The sequence below is a fragment of the Notothenia rossii genome, assembly GCF_949606895.1.
Source record: "Notothenia rossii genome assembly, chromosome: 8".
NCBI classification, from domain to species: Eukaryota; Metazoa; Chordata; class Actinopteri; order Perciformes; family Nototheniidae; genus Notothenia; species Notothenia rossii.
Genome location: NC_136906.1, coordinates 62,325,626 through 62,343,818, shown reverse-complemented (window position 1 = coordinate 62,343,818; position 18,193 = coordinate 62,325,626). Strand labels below are relative to the sequence as shown.

At 39.3% G+C, this 18,193-nt stretch overlaps 2 protein-coding genes across 4 annotated transcripts; one reads left to right on the top strand and one right to left on the bottom strand.

The window, feature by feature from the left end:
• The first annotated feature begins 2,031 nt into the window (after positions 1-2,031).
• Positions 2,032-11,634, top strand: LOC307015813 (uncharacterized protein). 3 transcript variants are annotated; one of them, XM_079644674.1, is made up of 6 exons: positions 2,613-2,669; positions 6,750-6,776; positions 6,874-6,921; positions 7,980-8,105; positions 8,278-8,370; positions 10,881-11,634. In XM_079644674.1, exons 4-6 carry the CDS (start codon positions 8,031-8,033, stop codon positions 11,094-11,096), a joined length of 384 nt encoding a protein of 127 aa, XP_079500800.1. In that variant the 5' UTR covers positions 2,613-2,669; positions 6,750-6,776; positions 6,874-6,921; positions 7,980-8,030; the 3' UTR covers positions 11,097-11,634. The 3 variants fall into 3 exon arrangements, with proteins under 3 accessions (XP_079500799.1, XP_079500800.1, XP_079500798.1); XM_079644673.1 differs by lacking the exon at positions 6,750-6,776 and having other exon boundaries at positions 2,032-2,669; XM_079644672.1 differs by lacking the exons at positions 2,613-2,669; positions 6,750-6,776; positions 6,874-6,921 and having other exon boundaries at positions 6,928-8,105.
• Positions 11,635-12,111: 477 nt separating this feature from the next.
• Positions 12,112-17,564, bottom strand: hsp90aa1.1 (heat shock protein 90, alpha (cytosolic), class A member 1, tandem duplicate 1). The gene is made up of 11 exons (XM_079644664.1): positions 17,319-17,564; positions 16,253-16,399; positions 15,799-16,165; positions 15,559-15,692; positions 14,293-14,592; positions 14,015-14,180; positions 13,662-13,852; positions 13,423-13,570; positions 13,050-13,318; positions 12,617-12,950; positions 12,112-12,522 (listed from the first exon to the last, which is right to left on the bottom strand). The coding sequence occupies exons 2-11, from the start codon at positions 16,397-16,399 to the stop codon at positions 12,413-12,415; spliced, it is 2,166 nt and encodes a 721-aa protein (XP_079500790.1). The 5' UTR covers positions 17,319-17,564; the 3' UTR covers positions 12,112-12,412.
• Positions 17,565-18,193: the final 629 nt, after the last annotated feature.

The window sequence follows — 18,193 nt, the reverse complement described above, 5'->3', positions numbered from 1 at the left end:
CAGGCAACGCCTTATAGTTGTAATCACGTGACCAGTAATTATGCCAGTTCATCTTGCCAGTTCTACCCATTTCTCATTGCCTGTGAAAGAGAGAAGGCTTGTTTGAGACAAGCGAGACCTGCGCAGACCTGCGCAATTTCGATCAACGTCTTGCTCGTGCGTTGCATGATGGTTAGTCATTTTGTCCGACTTGCTCTGGAGGCTCGCTCACATGAGACGTTGAAATCTCGCGGGACAAAGACGCCCGCAGCCGAGAGCGAGGCGCGGCGAGGCGGCGCAGTTCGTCTCCACGGGCTGCGGAAGCGAAATGCTTTATGGGAAACGACTCGCTGGTATCTCGAGCTGAGCGCTCATTGGTGGTTTTTACCCCGTGCTGCTGATGAAACTCTCAAATTGGCTCGGCAAAAGTTTGTTGTGGTTTGGTGTCAGTTTTACATCGCCACTTCCATTCTCATTTTTCATCATTGTTCCACAATGTTTATCATCATGAAATTAATATCTATATATGTTATACTATACTTGCACTGCTTACCGTTTTTATACTTTATATATCTTAGCATATTCATACACACTGTTCATACTGCTCACAGCTGCTGTGTAGTGTATTCATACCCCTCACTGTTTATTCATCATTCACTTCATTCTATCTTTTATTCTGTAGATTGTGTACATTACTTTTCACTTTACTGCTTGTTGCACTCCTGGTTAGAAGCTAAACTGCATTTCGTTGTCTCAGTACCTGTAAGCTGTGCAATAACAATAGAGTTGAATCTAATCTTGAGCGGGAACAAATGTATTTACTTAGTACATATCTGACATTAACGATTAAACACATGTGTGAATTCTTTATAAATGCAAACTTAGTCAAGCCGACTCCGGAGGTGACGGTTGAAGGATTATTTGTATGCACCTTAAAGTTGTTTGCAATCCGCCAAAAAACTGAGAGAAGTTGAAGGCGAAACAGCAGCAGAAGAAGAAGAAGAAGAAGAAGAAGAAGAAGAAGAAGAAGAAGAAGAAGAAGAAGAAGAAGAAGAAGCCGACTCGGAGCTGTCCGACTTCAGGCGAGCTTTTTGAGACCTTCCCCGCCTGCGATCGGCTATTCTCGTCTACTTTCGAGGCAAGCCGCAACGCGTCTCAAACAAGCCTGCTCATTGTGATCTCGCAAGTAAACCTTTTTACAAAAAAACGTTTTTTGCTTGTCAAAGTAAATTTTCTAGATGTCAGCTATATCGGCTGTCATGTCAAAAAAAAAATATCCAGGTTTAAACAAATATATTGTTGATGTGTTGACAGCGTATTAAACCATGTGAATCATTAAGCTAAAGATGACTGAATTTTAATAGGCTATTTTTTCTAAAATGGTGGCTATGGGGAAAAGTGAACCATGGGCCTTGGGGTAAGTTGAGCCAGTTTTTCAATGGAGAAATTAATGAAAGTAGGCCAAGTTGATAATAAGAGCTCATTGTATATAGGCTACATTTAAAGTTGAATTTACCCTGTGTTTCATTGGTAAGATGTATGAAATTGTATCACCATTTTTATGATTACTTTTCCTTTTAACATTTAAAAAAAATAATCAATTCAATCGAAATTTATATTAAATATTTGAAAAATTAAACTTGTATTTGGTTTGTTATTTATTGTTTATAGTTACCTTTAAGATTTGTTGTAGGTATGCACAGGTTTGAACAGGTATGCCCAGGTTTGAACAGTGGTTCAATTTACCCCCTGACCTGGATCAACTTACCCCTAACCCGGGGCAAGTTGAGCCACAAGACCACTTTTTTTTTAGAAGTAATATTTTCACTGCCCTTGATCAAATATTAATTATGATCATTGCCATTGATAAGAGACATCCTGAATTATAGGTGTGTGTTTTCATTTTTACTATGTGCAGTGGTGTAGTGGGGTTTTTGTTACAGGGTGGATGGGCCGGGGGGGTACACTCTGGACCTCTGTCGCCTGTCAGCGCAACTTACATGATGCCGTTTAAAAAATATGATAATAAAGGGCGGTGCCGGCCATCAGCGAACCAAGCCGGCCTTTCTGCGCGACTGTCACTCAAATACGGGACAGTCTCAATGTGTAGGACGTGGGACAAATGATACAAATGCTGTGTGTGCACTGTGCAGTCCCGCACAAAGTGGGGCACCTGGTCACCCGTCACACACACGCTTCAAATCAAGTTGCATAAATGCTTGAGCTACGTTTTTATTATAATTACTGTGAAATGTATGATGTGTTAGTCATTATTACAACAAATACACACTTGCAACCGATAACACTGGCAATGATTTTATATTTATTAGACTATTCAAAAAAAATCATGCTTCAAAAAAGTGGGGGGAAGGCGATCCCCCGCGTTCAACGACCACTACACTCATAAAAACGATTCAAGCCCTTCTTAGACTTGACACAATAAACAAATGTTTGCTTTATTAAATATTTTTAATTAAGAAATAAACCTAAGTATAGTTCATTAGTGTAACACAAATTACTTTAATCAATTCACTTATTAAATGTATTTAGGACAGATGAACTCAAAATGAATTGTTTTCATCTGGGGACCGCCCCTTTGCACATCCCCTTTGCGCATGCGCAACATCCATTCTGTCATTTGCCGCCTTTTGTCTGACTGTGAAAACTGACTGGGGAAAGTCTATTCTTTGGTAAGTATTTATTTTAGTAGTCTCAAGTAGTTTAGAACGTAACCGGTTTCCAAGTAATGCCTTTTCATAATATCGACAAGAATATTTGAAACCACCGTGTTATATTTTGCTCCGTTTTTAGTTGGGTAAACGGCAAGCTAGCTATAGCTAGCCAGATAACTGGTAGCTAGAAGCTAGCTTGCTACATGTGGGTATCATTGAATACCTGCTGGATAATGGAGATCAGTAGATTGTATTATATTAGATTTAATGATATTGTCATTAAACACAGTACACCAAAATTCAGTTTATATCCAACCAAAAAAATGCAAAGAGTAATTAAAGTGCATGAGGTAAGCACCGCCATTTTCTATCATAAAGCTCTGCAGGTTTGTCACCAATCCAGGCCTTAGTGCAGGCAGGCAGAGGAGGACAGGTGAAGCCATTCGTTTCTGTAGGAGTTCAGTTGAGTTTAGGCACTGGTCTTTTTTTTTACTGCCAAATATTTAATATAAATAATGTGCTGAGTCTTTTATGGGTAAACTCACTCACAAGCAGGCACCCACAATTATGCCGAAACTTAGGCCTAAGTTACTTTTTTGATTCCATTTTACTTCTCAGAGTAGTTTTAATGCTGCATACCTTTTGCTCGTACTTAAAGTCCATGTAATGTCCAAAATAAATGTTATTCTGTGTTAATAAATCGCTTCATCACTTTCCACTGTTTCATTTGACATATCAACATCAATGATTCTTTCCATAAATACCCCCCAAATAACATGAAATGTGTGCCACTTTCCCGTGTTATTCCGCTCCGGTAGCGAAAAGCTTGCCAGCCATTAACCCAGCTGTGTGACGTCACACGTGGCAAACACCAGCCTCGTCTGGATTGTTTGTTTTGTATCCTTCCGCTATTTTCGCTCAACATATGTGTAACCGGACCTCGCTAAACTTTTTTTATCTAACAATTCATGATGGGGAAGCGATGTGTAGTTGTGAGCTGTGAATGTTTCCTGATTGCTATAAACATTGATCATGGGTGCTGGAAGATTGTGCACAAAACTCGGGTCAGAATTAAGTTACTACAGGTGTTATGCCAGCTTGAGCTAAATGTCACCAGAGTACAGTGAACTTGCCTAGTGACTGAAATATATAAAAGTTGAAGTGAAATAAGTAAGGCCAAAAATGAATTACGTCTGAATATCTTTATTATCTTTATTATTTTTACCACTTTTAATTATTTGTGGGCTCGCACATATACCAAAATAGACTAATGTACACTGCAATAAAGATAAAATGTTACAAGTGAAAAATTAACAAAAGAACCCTTTTTTATTTATCAAACAGTAAATTAATACAATCTTACAAATTTGCGATTTGGAAAATGTTGTTATATTTACATGTTTCTTTGGAAAAATAATATTGTAAATGATGTACTTTGTAAATTATTTACATCATGCGAAACCATTTTAACCAGTTCAGCTGCATGACTTATGTCAAATTACAGATTTGGCCATTGAAATCCCTGATAGCGGCCTCCCGGTTCAGGGAAAGTCTTCCGTATCTCGGTTACAGCACATGCAGGCAGCGGGACTCTGATTTTTGGGCCGAGTACACCCCAGCACCAACGTACAAACTGTCGATAAGCTGTATATCGATACTTCCTAATGAAAAAAAAGTATACAGATTATAAATATATTTGGAGAAAAATAAAATGTTATGTAGTACTATTATGTAGCAATGGTTACAAATTGGCTTATAACATGATATTTGTATTTTACTTGTACAAAATAAATATGAGGTTATACATGACTGCTTGACAGAATCATAGACCTCTTATATATTTCCTCACATGTGTAGTTGTTTCTTTTCCCAAGCATACATTGAACTTGCATACACAGAAAAAATAAAAGCCAAGCTGTTTTTGACTGCTTGAAAGAGTTTAATGGTATCTTTAAAAGTGTACCATATCTGTAGCGACTAAAAGTATTATATGAAAGCAAAGCTGCAATAGGCAGTTGGGTCAATCAATATTTACTTACTGGTGTAGTGGGCCATCAACTGCTCTGCGTTGTTGTTTGTATTGAAGATACGCTATTTTCAGTGTCCAAACACTGAGACAGCCTTCTCTAAAGCCTGGGTGGCTAATAATGCACCTTGGGTTCTCGTCGGTGTCTTCTATCTGGCAGAGTCCTGCACGGGTCTGATTTTCAAGACCCGCTCCCACCCCGCACCCGTGACGTGCAGTACCGAACCCGCCCCGCTACCCGCACATATTGCCAATTAGTTCCGCAACCCGACCCGACCCGCCGGCACATGATCCGCAACCCGACCCGAACCCGCATATATATAAGCAGTGACAACGTGCAATTATTAACACACGCAGTTGCATATTTGGCTCAAAAAGCCTGGGATGTTGGTTATTTTCTCCATCTAGGATGACACCAAAAGCCTCCCAGACGTTGGATTTCGCTCTTGAGGAAGAGTTATTGAAAATGCTGTATTCTCCGCTATAGAGAGCTTCACCTCAGCCATTCAGAATGTGGTGCGCTCAGCAGCAGATAGATGCACTGCAGAGGTTATGATTATGCTCGGTACCGCGGAGGAGAGGTCTGAGGATTTAAACATTAAACTAAATTATTATTGTTTAAATATATTTATTATGCAACACCCGCAACCGGACCCGCATCATCTTTGTTTTACCCAGAAGCGAACCCGGAAAAAAGCGTTTGAAAAAATACCACCCGCAAATCACCTTTTTTGCGGGTCACCCGTCGGGTACCCGCGGATACCCGACCCGATGCAGGACTCTGCTATCTGGTCAGTAGGTTGCAAACTGTCTATTTGTTCCATCACCTGCCAGATCTCTCTGCAGCATACACATTCATCTGCAGTGGGCATGCTTTCACAGCATTGACATGTACACCTGAATATTGTACATAACATTAAAAAACAAAACAATATCTGCCGGACGTGTGAGGAACAGATGACAAATTAAGATCGACATTTAGTGCAGGTCAAATTAAATAAAACAGAATTTACCATTCAGTATTGCCGACTCGAGTCTCGCCGGCTGCGGAATCCGCTTCTCTTTCACAAGTTTCTGCCTCGTTGTTCGATTGCCGGGCAGGAGGCTCGTACTTATAAGGCAAGATGCATTGAAGTGAAAGGCTAGCTGGTTCACTCTCTACTTCTGTAACTGAATCCAGATAACCCACCGAATCTGAGCTTGAATGATCGCTGTCGCTGTCGCTGTCTGAAGTTATCGCGTTGCTTGCCATTTGGACTGATTTGATCAAATGGCAATGTTTGCCACGTGTGACGTCACCGCTCGTTCGGGAGTGATCGGGGGCGTACTCGGCAAACTTCGGAACCAACATCGGTTTTTAACGTATATGTCATTTAATTATGACGAAACTTTAAACATTTTTATTTATTTTTATTCTGGTGATATCTAAACTACATGTTAAAAAACACCTGTGTTAGATGCATTACATGGCCTTTAAGGTAAACCTTTAGAAAAAGAGTCATCACTTTGAATTTGTTAGATTTGGGTGATTCTATGGTACTGTTTGAGACACATTTATATAATTCAAATCCAAAATGTTGCAAACACAAAGATTAAATAAAGAAGCACCATTTTTGTAAAATATTTTAAATAAAGACATTCAAGATTAAAAGTCAATGGTGTCTGTAAAGTGTGAATTTTCCTTTACTTGAATACTTTTATTAAACATGGTCAACATTCATTTTCAGACGTTTTGATCTTCAGATGGTAGTGTTGATCATTCATTGTAACATTTGCCCAACTAGATGCATGTGGTAATGAATAATCATACATTTAGCTAGCTAATGATACATTTTCCGAAATTGTTTTATATTTTATTAAAATGTCGGTGTAAAATATTTGACATGCTTTCATGATTGGATTTCTGTTATGTAGCTTCAGTTTTGCTGTAAAATGATTGTTACTCTATTCTAAATGTTAACATTTTATCTGTTTTCTTTGGTGAGAGCTCTCATGCAATGTTAACTAATGCATTCGTACTCACATCTCTAATATATTTATCTCTTATTTTGCCGTTTCATTTGGTTACCAAGCTACTTGTGGGAACCTCCTAATGATAAGTAATAAGCTAATTTGTCAATACTGGCACAAGCTGATCTGTATCATTGTCAGTTGCTCAGTGTGAAATGTACTAATTGTCTTTATTCTTCTTTTCAGATTATGAATGTGGCAGTGTAAGGTCTGCAGTTTGGAACTAGCTAGCAGGTATTTGTTGTTACAACAGTTTAGGCAGACCCATGGGCATTTTAGGGGCAGTTATCGCTATCCATGTCCATACTCAGATTGTCCGTGTACATTTGATACATGGAGTCAGCTACTAAATCACACATACAAAAGTCATGCTAAACAGCAAACTCCAAAGCCAGTAGAAGTACCTACATTCCAGTGTCATGTGTGCTCTTGCAGAGAACTAGCAACAGAAAAAGTTTTTTTTTCAACACATCAATGGACATCTCAGGCATGATGAAACAGTTATGATGAAAGCGTGTATGTTTCTAGGATGCACATTTAAAACTAACATTCACAGTACATTCAACACACACAAAAATAGGAAACACAAGGAACATACATTAAAAGATTTTAAAGTCAATGTCGTCAGTACAAGCGGTCAGTCAGACAGTTCAGCAGTTGGGCCAACAGAGTCTGTGGATACAGATCATGAATATGAAACACTAAGTTGTGGTGATGCTGCAGAAATACACCTGCCGAATTTAATTGAAGAGAAAATTGCTGGCATTTTATTGAAGTTGGAAAATATTGTTCACATTCCAAAGGCAGTTATTGATGAGGTCCTTTCTGAGCTTCACTACATATTAAGTACAGCATCTTTACCGGTCACTGAAGCTATTGTTTCTGATGTATTCCAAAGTCATAAACTACAAGTTGAAGAGTCAGTAGTTGATGAACTTTCCACTGTTCTATGTAAATCTAATCCGTTGGGCATAGCATGCAAAGGACGGCCATCTTGCTACTGCATATAAACGTACACAGTACTATACCTCTCATTTTGGGGTTTTAGAACCGGTTGAGTACATACTAGATGCCCAGAGGAATAGGACATTTCAATACATCCCTCTTACAATCTTTGCAACGTTTGTTTGTGCATGTTTGTATGTGTTGACTGTTTTTATTATTGTCTATAATGATTAATGGCTCCACAATCGCAATTTGAATTTGCCAATTATCCTACGCCCCAATTTTGTAGTAATTCTGATAAACAAGTAACACATTGTTGTATTTTGTTTGTCAATAATATTTTTAAGGTGAATGCAGAGTTCTTGCGCATCACCACCAAGCCACTGCAATCGAAGTTCATGTATCAGCTGGACCACTTTTCCGACAAGCTGCTACAAATCTTCACCAGCAAAGGAGGAGTGAAGGGGAAAAAGGTAAAGGAAGCACTTGCAATCACAGATTCGGTTAGTGCAAATGCATTTTTCGTCAGATACCATGTCCTTCTTAGAGGTATTTCGACTTACACGACCTTTCTGGTCTTCAGACAACCGCTCTGTCGCACCCACATTAACTAAATTCTGTCTTGATTTGTCGACCCTGCTTTAGTGTGACAACATCAACACCAGGAGGGAGTGCATCCTGAGAAGCCTTGTAATATGCCTAAATGAAGATCCAGACTTGTTCTTCAAGGAGTATCTGGTAAGTTTATACAATATTTTTCCCATGTAACGTTGAACAGTGTTACCCTAACTTATTAATACCATGGCATGTATTTATAATGAGAACATCCTATGGCACACCACCATCCATACCCAAGGCTAGATGTCTATAATGTCAACTTCTCGCTTGCGTGTATTACTTAAGTATCAATAAATAAATGAATGTAAAAATAAATACAGGAATAAATAAGGAAATAAATAAATAAATATGGATATTAATGAATAAATAAATGTATACATTAATTCATGGATAAATAATTATATACCAGGGAGTCCGCGGGGTCTTAAAAAGTATTAAAAGTTGATAAATCAATTTAGCGAAAATTAAGGCTATTAAAAGTATTAAACGGCATTTTCCAAGGTATTAAGAAGGTCCAAAGCAACGACAACATGAAACACCCTTTAATTTACTGAAACGACATGTCGGGAAACCCCCCAAGGCGGCCCCATGCATAGCGCGCCGTAAAATGCTGCTTCTTATTTTAAGTTTCGTTGCCTTGCTCCGCTCTGTGTGGGGGGGGGGGGTCCCAAGGTGGGTAGACCGGCATACGCAACGCTCTGGGGGTCCAACGGCTCCGTGCGTAAGCCCTATATGATCATTTTCTGATAACGATGAAATAGCCCGCCTCCCTCTCCCCACGTCTCCTGCTGCTGCTGGGCTGTTAGAAGAGGGGGAGGAAAAGAGAGGCAGTCACCGTTTATTAAATATTATTATAAAGAGAACAGAGTCGTTATCAATTTGTTTTAAAGCTCAATAATAGCAAAGAAGACCTCTGATCGGCACTTTTCTAATTTTGTACGGAAGATTTCAACTTTAACGGACATGTTGACCGGCGGATTTTTTTTTTTAACGGAAACTGCCGCACGGTTCCCTCGTTCCTTGGAAGAGGCTAAGAGGTGGGTGTTTTTCATCTGCTGGTGGACTACCTGAGAGATATACAGCAGGAGAACACGTCGTCCACCGCGGAGAATAAACAGAAGGGCAACCATGGCAACCATGCTCCAGGGTCTTCTTCGCTGCTTTTGGTGTATTTTGTGGCGTCAGCAGCGCCACTTACAGGCCTGGCATATGTACTACAGCGTTTCCAGCATTTCCAGCGGTCTAGTGTGAACGGACACATTAATGAATCGTGTGTGAACGGAAGACTTTTGCGTTTGCGTATGCGTTTTGCCGTATGCGTCCTCGTGGGGCCGGGGTCTAAGCCAAACTATATCCGGTCACAGAGATCTGCTATTTTAAAGTAAAGTCAACACATATCGACCCTAATATAGTCTATATTAAGAACGAGAAAAGTCTTAACATATATATCGTTTTTTGTAAACATATGACAAATGTGTGAGGGTGATGACGTCAGAGCATCGTCCTATGTGCCAGGGCTTAGCCCCGGACAGCCCCAGCCCAATTTAACCCCTGGGTTTATGTGAGGGAGCTCCTATATGGCATTACCCCGCTGAAGCTCACCAAAGTTTAATATATTTCATAGTTCAAAGTTTTGTCAATTGTTTTGTTTATTGGTCAAATACTGGTTTCTAATGGTTTCTGAGGAGTTTTACTGGAATGAAAGAGCACAGAGTCTACAGAAGCAACAAAGCAGCATACTGCATTAAACCTGACCTTCACAGAGAGGTTGAAGTTCATGTGGAGAGGAGGCTTCAGCGGTCTGTCTGCAATCTGTTTAGTTTAGCTATATCTTACAATCAATATAGTAAATCTGAGGTAAAGTGTGTAGCCAATGTAACCGGTTAGAACTCAAAGTTGCGATGAGGTCTTAAAATGTATGGAAAGGGTCTTAAAAAAGGTCTGAAAAAAGGTATTACATTTGACCTCAGGATTCATGAATATACCCTGTATACAGAAATAAATAATAAATAAATGCTGAAATAAATACATTTAAGAATAAATAAATGTAGAAATAAGTAGGTAAATGCATAAATAAATAAATATGGCAATAAATAAACGTATCAATTAATACAGAAATGAATAAATAGGCCTACATGCTGAAATAATTAAATTCTCGAATAAATAAATGTTGAAATAAGTAGGCGAATGGATTAATAAATACAAAAATACATGTTTAAATTATTACAGGAATAAATAAACGAAATAATAAATAGGTTCTGAAATAAATACAGAAATACATGAATAAAATAATAAATATAGAAATAAATAGGTAAATGTATGAATAAATAAGTAAAAGTTGATAAGCAAAAAGGACATACATGGATAACTATCTTTATTAGATTTAATTTAATTTCTACATTTTTGTACAACTATTTATTTCTGTATTTCAGGCTCTGTATGTTGATAAGGTTGGAGGTCCTTATCTCAGTTTAAAGCAGTATTGGTCAATTAGGCGAGCCAGACAGAAGCAAATCTGCTTCTCTAAACTGCAGTTGATGGTTTAAGAATGCTTATTTATATTTCATACACAGTTTTCTGTTTGTGGGGTTCAGCTTTTTACTTAACATACATGTTTGTGTTGTTTTCAGGCCTCCGCCGCTGACGATGCAGAGAGGGAAATTTCCAACACAGTCATGGGGATTTACAGGATCCGAAGAAACGGGGATGGGGGGCCAGAGGACGTGGGAATTGTTATCGGAGGCATTAAAGTCATGGAAAACGTAGGCAGTGTCATTGTGGGACTCATCATGCACTTGGCTTGGGGCTCATTTATACCCTTGATCTCAGCTTCCCGGACAACCTGAAGTACACCTTCGAGTTTCTACAGAAGGTCGTAATGAAGTTGGATGGGCACAAGCTGAATGCAAAAATACAGCAGCTGAAAATCAAGCTGTTTGCATAAGAGGTGAACAAGTGTATTGTCAAGTTTCCTTAACAAATATTTGGCTTTTTTTGTAATTGTAGGTTCAAAGCAAATGGCTACACTACACTTATTCAATTACCATATATACTGTAGGGTTTGTGCAGTGCACTCTTTTATATATCAAAACCACCCAATGATTTTCCCTGTTTGGAGAGCAGTGCAAAGCCTACACCTTTTATAGTGTCTTTGTTGTTTGTGGCACTGGGAGATCTAGAATAGCTGGGTGTTCATTATTTTTTCTGATTTGCTTTTATCTCCTGCTCAGTCTGTTTATTGATATGTTTTATAAAAAAAGAAATGCAGACATAAAAATAACTGACAGAGATCTTTGACACTGTTTACACAAGTAAAGTGAGGATTGGCTATCCACCTCAAGGTGTAATGTTATGAGAATTTTCAATAAAAATATCTCAACCAGGTTTTGCCTCATGAGTGTCTTAATGGGGGATAAAGTGAAAAATAATAATATTTTTACATTATTTACCAATTAATATTAGTTTGAGTTGGCCAAATGTAAATTCATTTAATTTACTTAACGTAATAATTTTATTTCAGCTGTATTTGATAAAAATGAGTTGGACTAACTCAATTCAATGAAATGGATGTTCTTCGTTTCAGTTGGGGCTACAAATATTTATTGGATGGAAATCCTGCCCACAATTGAATTCATCCAATGAGTTATTTTTTTGACCACTGACTGTCATTTCTCCTTGCAGAGGACAGCATAACTAAAATATGGCTCAACTTACCCCACTCTCCCCTACTGAAAATTCCCAAACATTTAATAAATTACAAGATACAATTGATAAGTTAATCTCTTAGTTTATGACCATTTTAGAAGCAATCAATATGATGGAAAAACAGCATGCATCATTCAGTAATCAAGATGGCAGCTCTTATTTTTTTATAATTTTTATTACAAATTTGAAGGCATTTCATAAAAAAAAAATGTTACAAAAAGAGACACAAGTCAAATGTACAGTGACTTGATATAACTCTTAATGGTCGTCAGTAGTTTTATAGAAGCAGCTGATACAATGCAGACAAAGCCACACTGTGGCCTACATTCATTCCATTAATTAACTTTTAGTGATTAGTTAATACTGTTCAAGAAATTAGATTTGTATTGGATTGACATGTCTATTTGAGGCGATATTACAAAAATAATAAGGAAACGGGAAGGATTATCTTAATCGTTTAGTCAACTTCCTCCATTCTTGATGTGTCATCATCTCCTTCCAAAACTGGCATATCTTCATCAGCAGGCTGAATGACGTCTTCAACTGCGGAATCATCATCATCAATGCCTGTGAATGAGAATGCATTTATTAGCAACCAAAGAAACAATAATATGTAAAAGACACATTTCTGTTATGTGAGTTGTCAGAGAAATAAACCTACCAAGACCCAGCTTGATCATTCTGTAGATGCGGTTGGCATGTGTCTGTGGGTCCTCCAATGTGAATCCTGAAGACAGCAGGGAGGTCTCGTAAAGGAGGATGACCAGATCCTTCACGGCCTTATCGTTCTTGTCTGCCTCTGCCTTCTCCCTCAAGGTTTCAACGATTGGATGCAAAGGGTTGATCTCCAGGTGCTTCTTAGCCGTCATGTAGCCCATGGTGGAGTTATCTCTCAGGGCCTGAGACTTCATGATCCTCTCCATGTTAGCTGTCCAGCCGTAGGTGCTTGTGACAATGCAGCAGGGGGAAGAGACCAGGCGGTTGGACACTGTGACCTGTTATAAATAAAATGTTGTATTATTGTCATGATCAAACAAAATGGACTATTAAAGCAACATCAACATTTAAGAAATGTTTCAGTCATTTCCCCTGACCTTTTCAATCTTCTTGTCGAGAATGTCCTTCATGATCTTGCAAATGTTTTCAAATTTGTTTTTCAGCTCCTCCTGCTTCTTCACGTCGGCCTCATCTTCTGGGAGCTCCAGGCCTTCCTTGGTCACTGAAACCAGGTTCTTGCCATCATACTCCTTCAGCTGCTGGACACAGTACTCATCGATGGGCTCGATCATGTAAATCACCTCAAGGCCGGCTTTGCGAAGGCGCTCCACAAAGGCAGAGTTTGCCACCTGGTCTTTGGTCTCACCTGAAAAAAATGAATTGATTAAATCAATATGGTAATCACTAAATTACTTTTATTTTTTAAATGTTATGCAACAATATAGAAAAATAAGTGAGTTGAAAACCAACCAGTGATGTAGTAGATGTGTTTCTGGTTGTCCTTCATGCGTGACACATAGTCTTTAAGGGAAACCATCTCCTCTCCAGAGGCTGAGGTGAAGTAGCGCAGCATGTCAGAAAGCTTCTTCCTGTTCGCGGCGTCTTCGTGGATGCCAAGCTACAACAGAAAGTGATATGTTATTATAGTTCAACTGCAAATTTGAAAATGTCCTGTCACAAGGGTTAGAGTTAAATTCATAAATTCCTACCTTGATGTTCTTGGAGAACTGATCGTAGTACTTTTTGTAGTTTTCCTTGTCCTCAGAGAGTTCAGTGAAGAGTTCCATGCATTTCTTGACCAGGTTTTTACGGATGACCTTCAGGATCTTGCTCTGCTGCAGCATCTCTCTGGAAATGTTCAGGGGAAGATCCTCAGAGTCCACCACTCCTTTGATGAAGTCTGAAAAGAAAAAAGATTGCTTAGTCTTTCAAAGCCATACAAATGTAATTTAACAAAAGCACACATTTGACAAACAATCAAGACTTATGGGAGCTAGAGTGCATCATTTTGAAGCAATTACTATTTGAATGATATGTAATATAAGGGACTTATTTAACTCACTGAGGTACTCGGGGATGAGCTCATCGCAGTTGTCCATGATGAAGACCCTGCGCACATACAGCTTGATGTTGTTCTTCTTCTTCTTGTTCTCAAAGAGGTCGAATGAAGCTCTTCTGGGAATGAAGAGCAAAGCACGGAACTCGAGCTGACCCTCCACCGAGAAATGCTGCAAGAGAAAACAAATAAGGTATTAGCTTTAAATGTATCAATATAGAGGATAAAATGGGTATTTTGTTGATACTTTTTTAGAAGTTAAATCATCAGTAAACCCAGCTTACTTTTACAGCGAGATGATCCTCCCAGTCGTTGGTGAGACTCTTGTAGAACTCTCCATACTCTTCATTGGTGATGTCATCTGGGTTACGGGTCCAGATTGGCTTAGTCTTGTTCAGCTCCTCGACATCAATGTACTTCTCCTTGACCTTCTTCTTCCTCTTGTTCTTGCTCTCCTTTGTGTCCTCATCCTCATCGGAGCCTACATCCTCAATCTTAGGTTTGTCCTTGTCCTCAGCGGCATCTTTATCAACTTCCTCTTCTCCCGCTTCAAGGTCCACTTCCTTCTCTCTCGTCTTCTCCACCTTGAATGTATGGAAAGAGTGGTGGTTTAGGAATTAGTTTGTGTGTGTGTAAATACAGAGGTGGGGGACTTGAGTCACATGACTTGACTTGCATATTTTTGGACTTGAGACTTGCTTGACTAACATTGATAAAAGACTTGACTTTGAATTCATGAGACAGATGACTCGAAAGGACTTAACTTCTTTAAATCAAATATTTGCATTGTACGGAGCCCCTAAAGGGCAATGGAAAAAAAAGATACTGTATCTCGTTTTATGAAGGAGATGACCGGTCGCTAAGGCACATGATGTGTGTGTGTATGTGTGTTTGTGCTCTGCTCAGCTGTGTGTGTGTTCGGTTTTTGTCATTTGTTTTCAAATGACCATGAACAGTAATTTACACACATCTGGCCAACTCCATATGTATATGTGGGTGTTCCCAAATGAAAGAAATGTGTTTAATCTTAAAGTCATACTGTCTGCACACAAAGATATCATGCGCCCTGGTACACTATTCCATTGTATTGGCTTTGATGTAATATTTCTTTGTTCACAGACAGTTAGGAGAACAATGAGACAGTGTCATATGAGAGCACCTTAGACAAGAGAAATTCTGTGACCCTGCTGAAGGGGCACCAGGGCAGGAGGCTTAACATGTTGATGTCAAATATTTGTGTTTCACTCCCATTATCACTTTAGAGCCCTTTTAGAACTTATAGGGTTATCATTTCAGCGCCCCACTCTCCATTGCTGTTTATGTTAAAAATAAAAATAAACTTTTCATAACCACAATATTTTAACTGATTTAAATGCGGAAACTGGGGTTATTCATCAGAATATCGTATGACTTGAGACTTGCTTGGGACTTGCTTAAGACTGTTAAGACTTGCACGTGGAGGACTTACTCCCACCTCTGTGTAAATATCATAGGTCACAATAAGTTTTAAGTCTGAATGTGTATTCTTGGTAAAGGAAGGTACAACTTACAAAAAGTGTAATAGGGTAGCCAATGAACTGGGAGTGCTTCTTCACAACTTCCTTGACGCGCTTATCCTCACAGTATTCTGTCATATCTTCTTTGAGGTAAAGGATAACTCTTGTGCCTCTGCCAATGGACTCTCCTAGAAGTAGCAATACAAATCAATGATGAGAACTGGGTTATGAGTCAAATTGTAACGATCATGCAAATTATTGAATATTTATTATCATATCAAAGAGGGAACTTACCAGAGTCCACTTTGACTGTGAATGAGCCTCCAGCTGCAGACTCCCAAATGTATTGCTCGTCATCGTTGTGCTTGGTAATGACTGTCACCCTCTCAGCCACTAGGTATGCGGAGTAGAAACCCACACCAAACTGACCGATCATGGAGATGTCGGCCCCAGCTTGCAGAGCCTCCATGAAAGCCTTGGTACCAGACTTGGCGATTGTGCCCAGGTTGTTGATCAGGTCAGCCTTGGTCATGCCGACACCAGTGTCAATCAAGGTAAGTGTGCGAGCAAGCACGTCGGGCCTCACTTCGATTTTCAGGTCTTTGCAGGACTCAAGTTTGGTGGGGTCTGTCAAGCTTTCATATCTGATTTTGTCCAGGGCCTAAAGGGATAACATTGTGAAATGGTGATGCTTGCTAACATGGGAGGGCTTCCAAATTTAAATGATAAAAGGGCTGATTTTACTTACATCTGAGGAATTGGAGATGAGCTCTCTAAGGAAGATCTCTTTGTTTGAGTAGAAGGTGTTGATGATAAGAGACATCAGCTGAGCAATCTCAGCCTGGAAAGCAAAGGTCTCCACATCCTCCTCCACAACGTTTCCGGCGGCAGGCATCTAAAAAAGAGCCACATATAACATTGAGTTATTCTGCATTCATAAATATGCTTCTTACGCTTAAACATGATAATTTGCGCTAAAATACAATTGTAATGTACGTGTTGAAACCGTGCCTCCTGCTGTTTTATTGACCCCCCCCCCACCCTTGTAAAAGGCAGCCTCGTGGCATAAAGTGGTCAGCTTTTGCAGATGAACACATGTTCCAGCTGTCAATCAAAGCTGCCATTTGCTTAATGGGTGGAGTTATGGTGCCTCTCCAACCCCCAAAGCTTTCCTGCTTTGTCATTCAACACCTTTATTTTAAATTTTAAAATGAAGGTATAGCACCAAATAATCCAAAGATGTAAGAAAACGACATCTGTTCTACAACTTCTACAAATGTGGAACATCAATGATTTCTTTTTTGCGAATGAGAAATGAAATTGTCTGATGGTATAATTTCTTCAAACCTTCAACATTTCAAGACGAGAATAGTCCTAACAAAAAGTTAGTTTGACTAAATTACATTCCAACATAAATCGCACTTCTGTAATGTTTTTTGCACCGGCATGTGAAGCTGCTGTGCCTGCTGTTTGTGCCTGCCGGTCTCCATGATCTTCCGCCATTGCTCTCACACATACTGTAGGGTCACCCTGCTTGCCATGTGTTCCCTGCATCTCACTTGGAGAGTAATGGTAAATGTGCTACTCTGCCACACAAAAAATTCCTGATATACTGAGAAGTGTACTTTTGGATACATTTGCACAATTTTATCATACAATTGTTTGATTTTCATGTATTCTACAATGAAGCAAGTATTCTTGCTGTTGATACTGTGTTCTCCTTTAATCAACTAGTAAAATATAACACCATATACATTTTAACTTTGGAATGCAAAAAACATAGCTGTACTTAATGTGATATGTTTAAGTCTTACCTTGAAAATAATGTATTCCTACAGTCTCTTCTTGATGAAACCTTGTAAAATGTGTTGTCCTCAAATGATTGAAGAGCTCCAAGTGTGCTTGCTGCTCCTCTCCTGGGCAGTTAACTCTCCCTTGATGTGTTCAAGTGAATCAATGCAGCACTCACGACAAGCTGGTGTCTTTTTATACTCAAGGGGTGGTTTCTAGAAGCTCCCATTCAGAAGCTTCCAGAAAATGTGTTCACTACTTTAAGGGGGGTGTAAAGGAAAAGCCTGGAAGGGGGTTGTGAGAGCCCTAAAGTTTATGTGCCCTTATAGGGCAGCGGAGTCACAAGCAGTGCCTGTCAATCACATTCAGAGCTGCCCTGATAGCCTATCTAAAACTCTTAGGCCCCATACCCCCCTGCTATCGTCACAGCTGTCCAGGCCTTTTGCTATCAGCTGCTGTCTGTGCCTCACACACACTTTAGGGCCTCCTATGTTGAGCAGGCCCATTTATTCTTTAGGTGTGCGAGATTGGGGGTAATCTCAGAGTTGAGCTACACATTAAACAATTGTACTTAAATTATTATTTGTATATGTGATGTATTAATATAATTAATATGAATAAACACTACTAAAGATCTTTGATACAAAAAAAAGTATTGTCACGGTGGGGTAAGGAAGGCAGGACCCAAATGCAGGAGAAAATAGGGGAGGCAAGAATTGGAGTATAACACGAGGCACGCTTTAATTTATAAAAAGCTGATGACTAAGAAAAACCAAAGACAAACTAAACATTCACAAACCATACACACAAGGGTAATCACAAGACAAGACACAGCTGGGGGAGGTGAAACACAGAGGCAGCATGTGAACACAAAAGACAATCAGGCACAGGAGGGAAC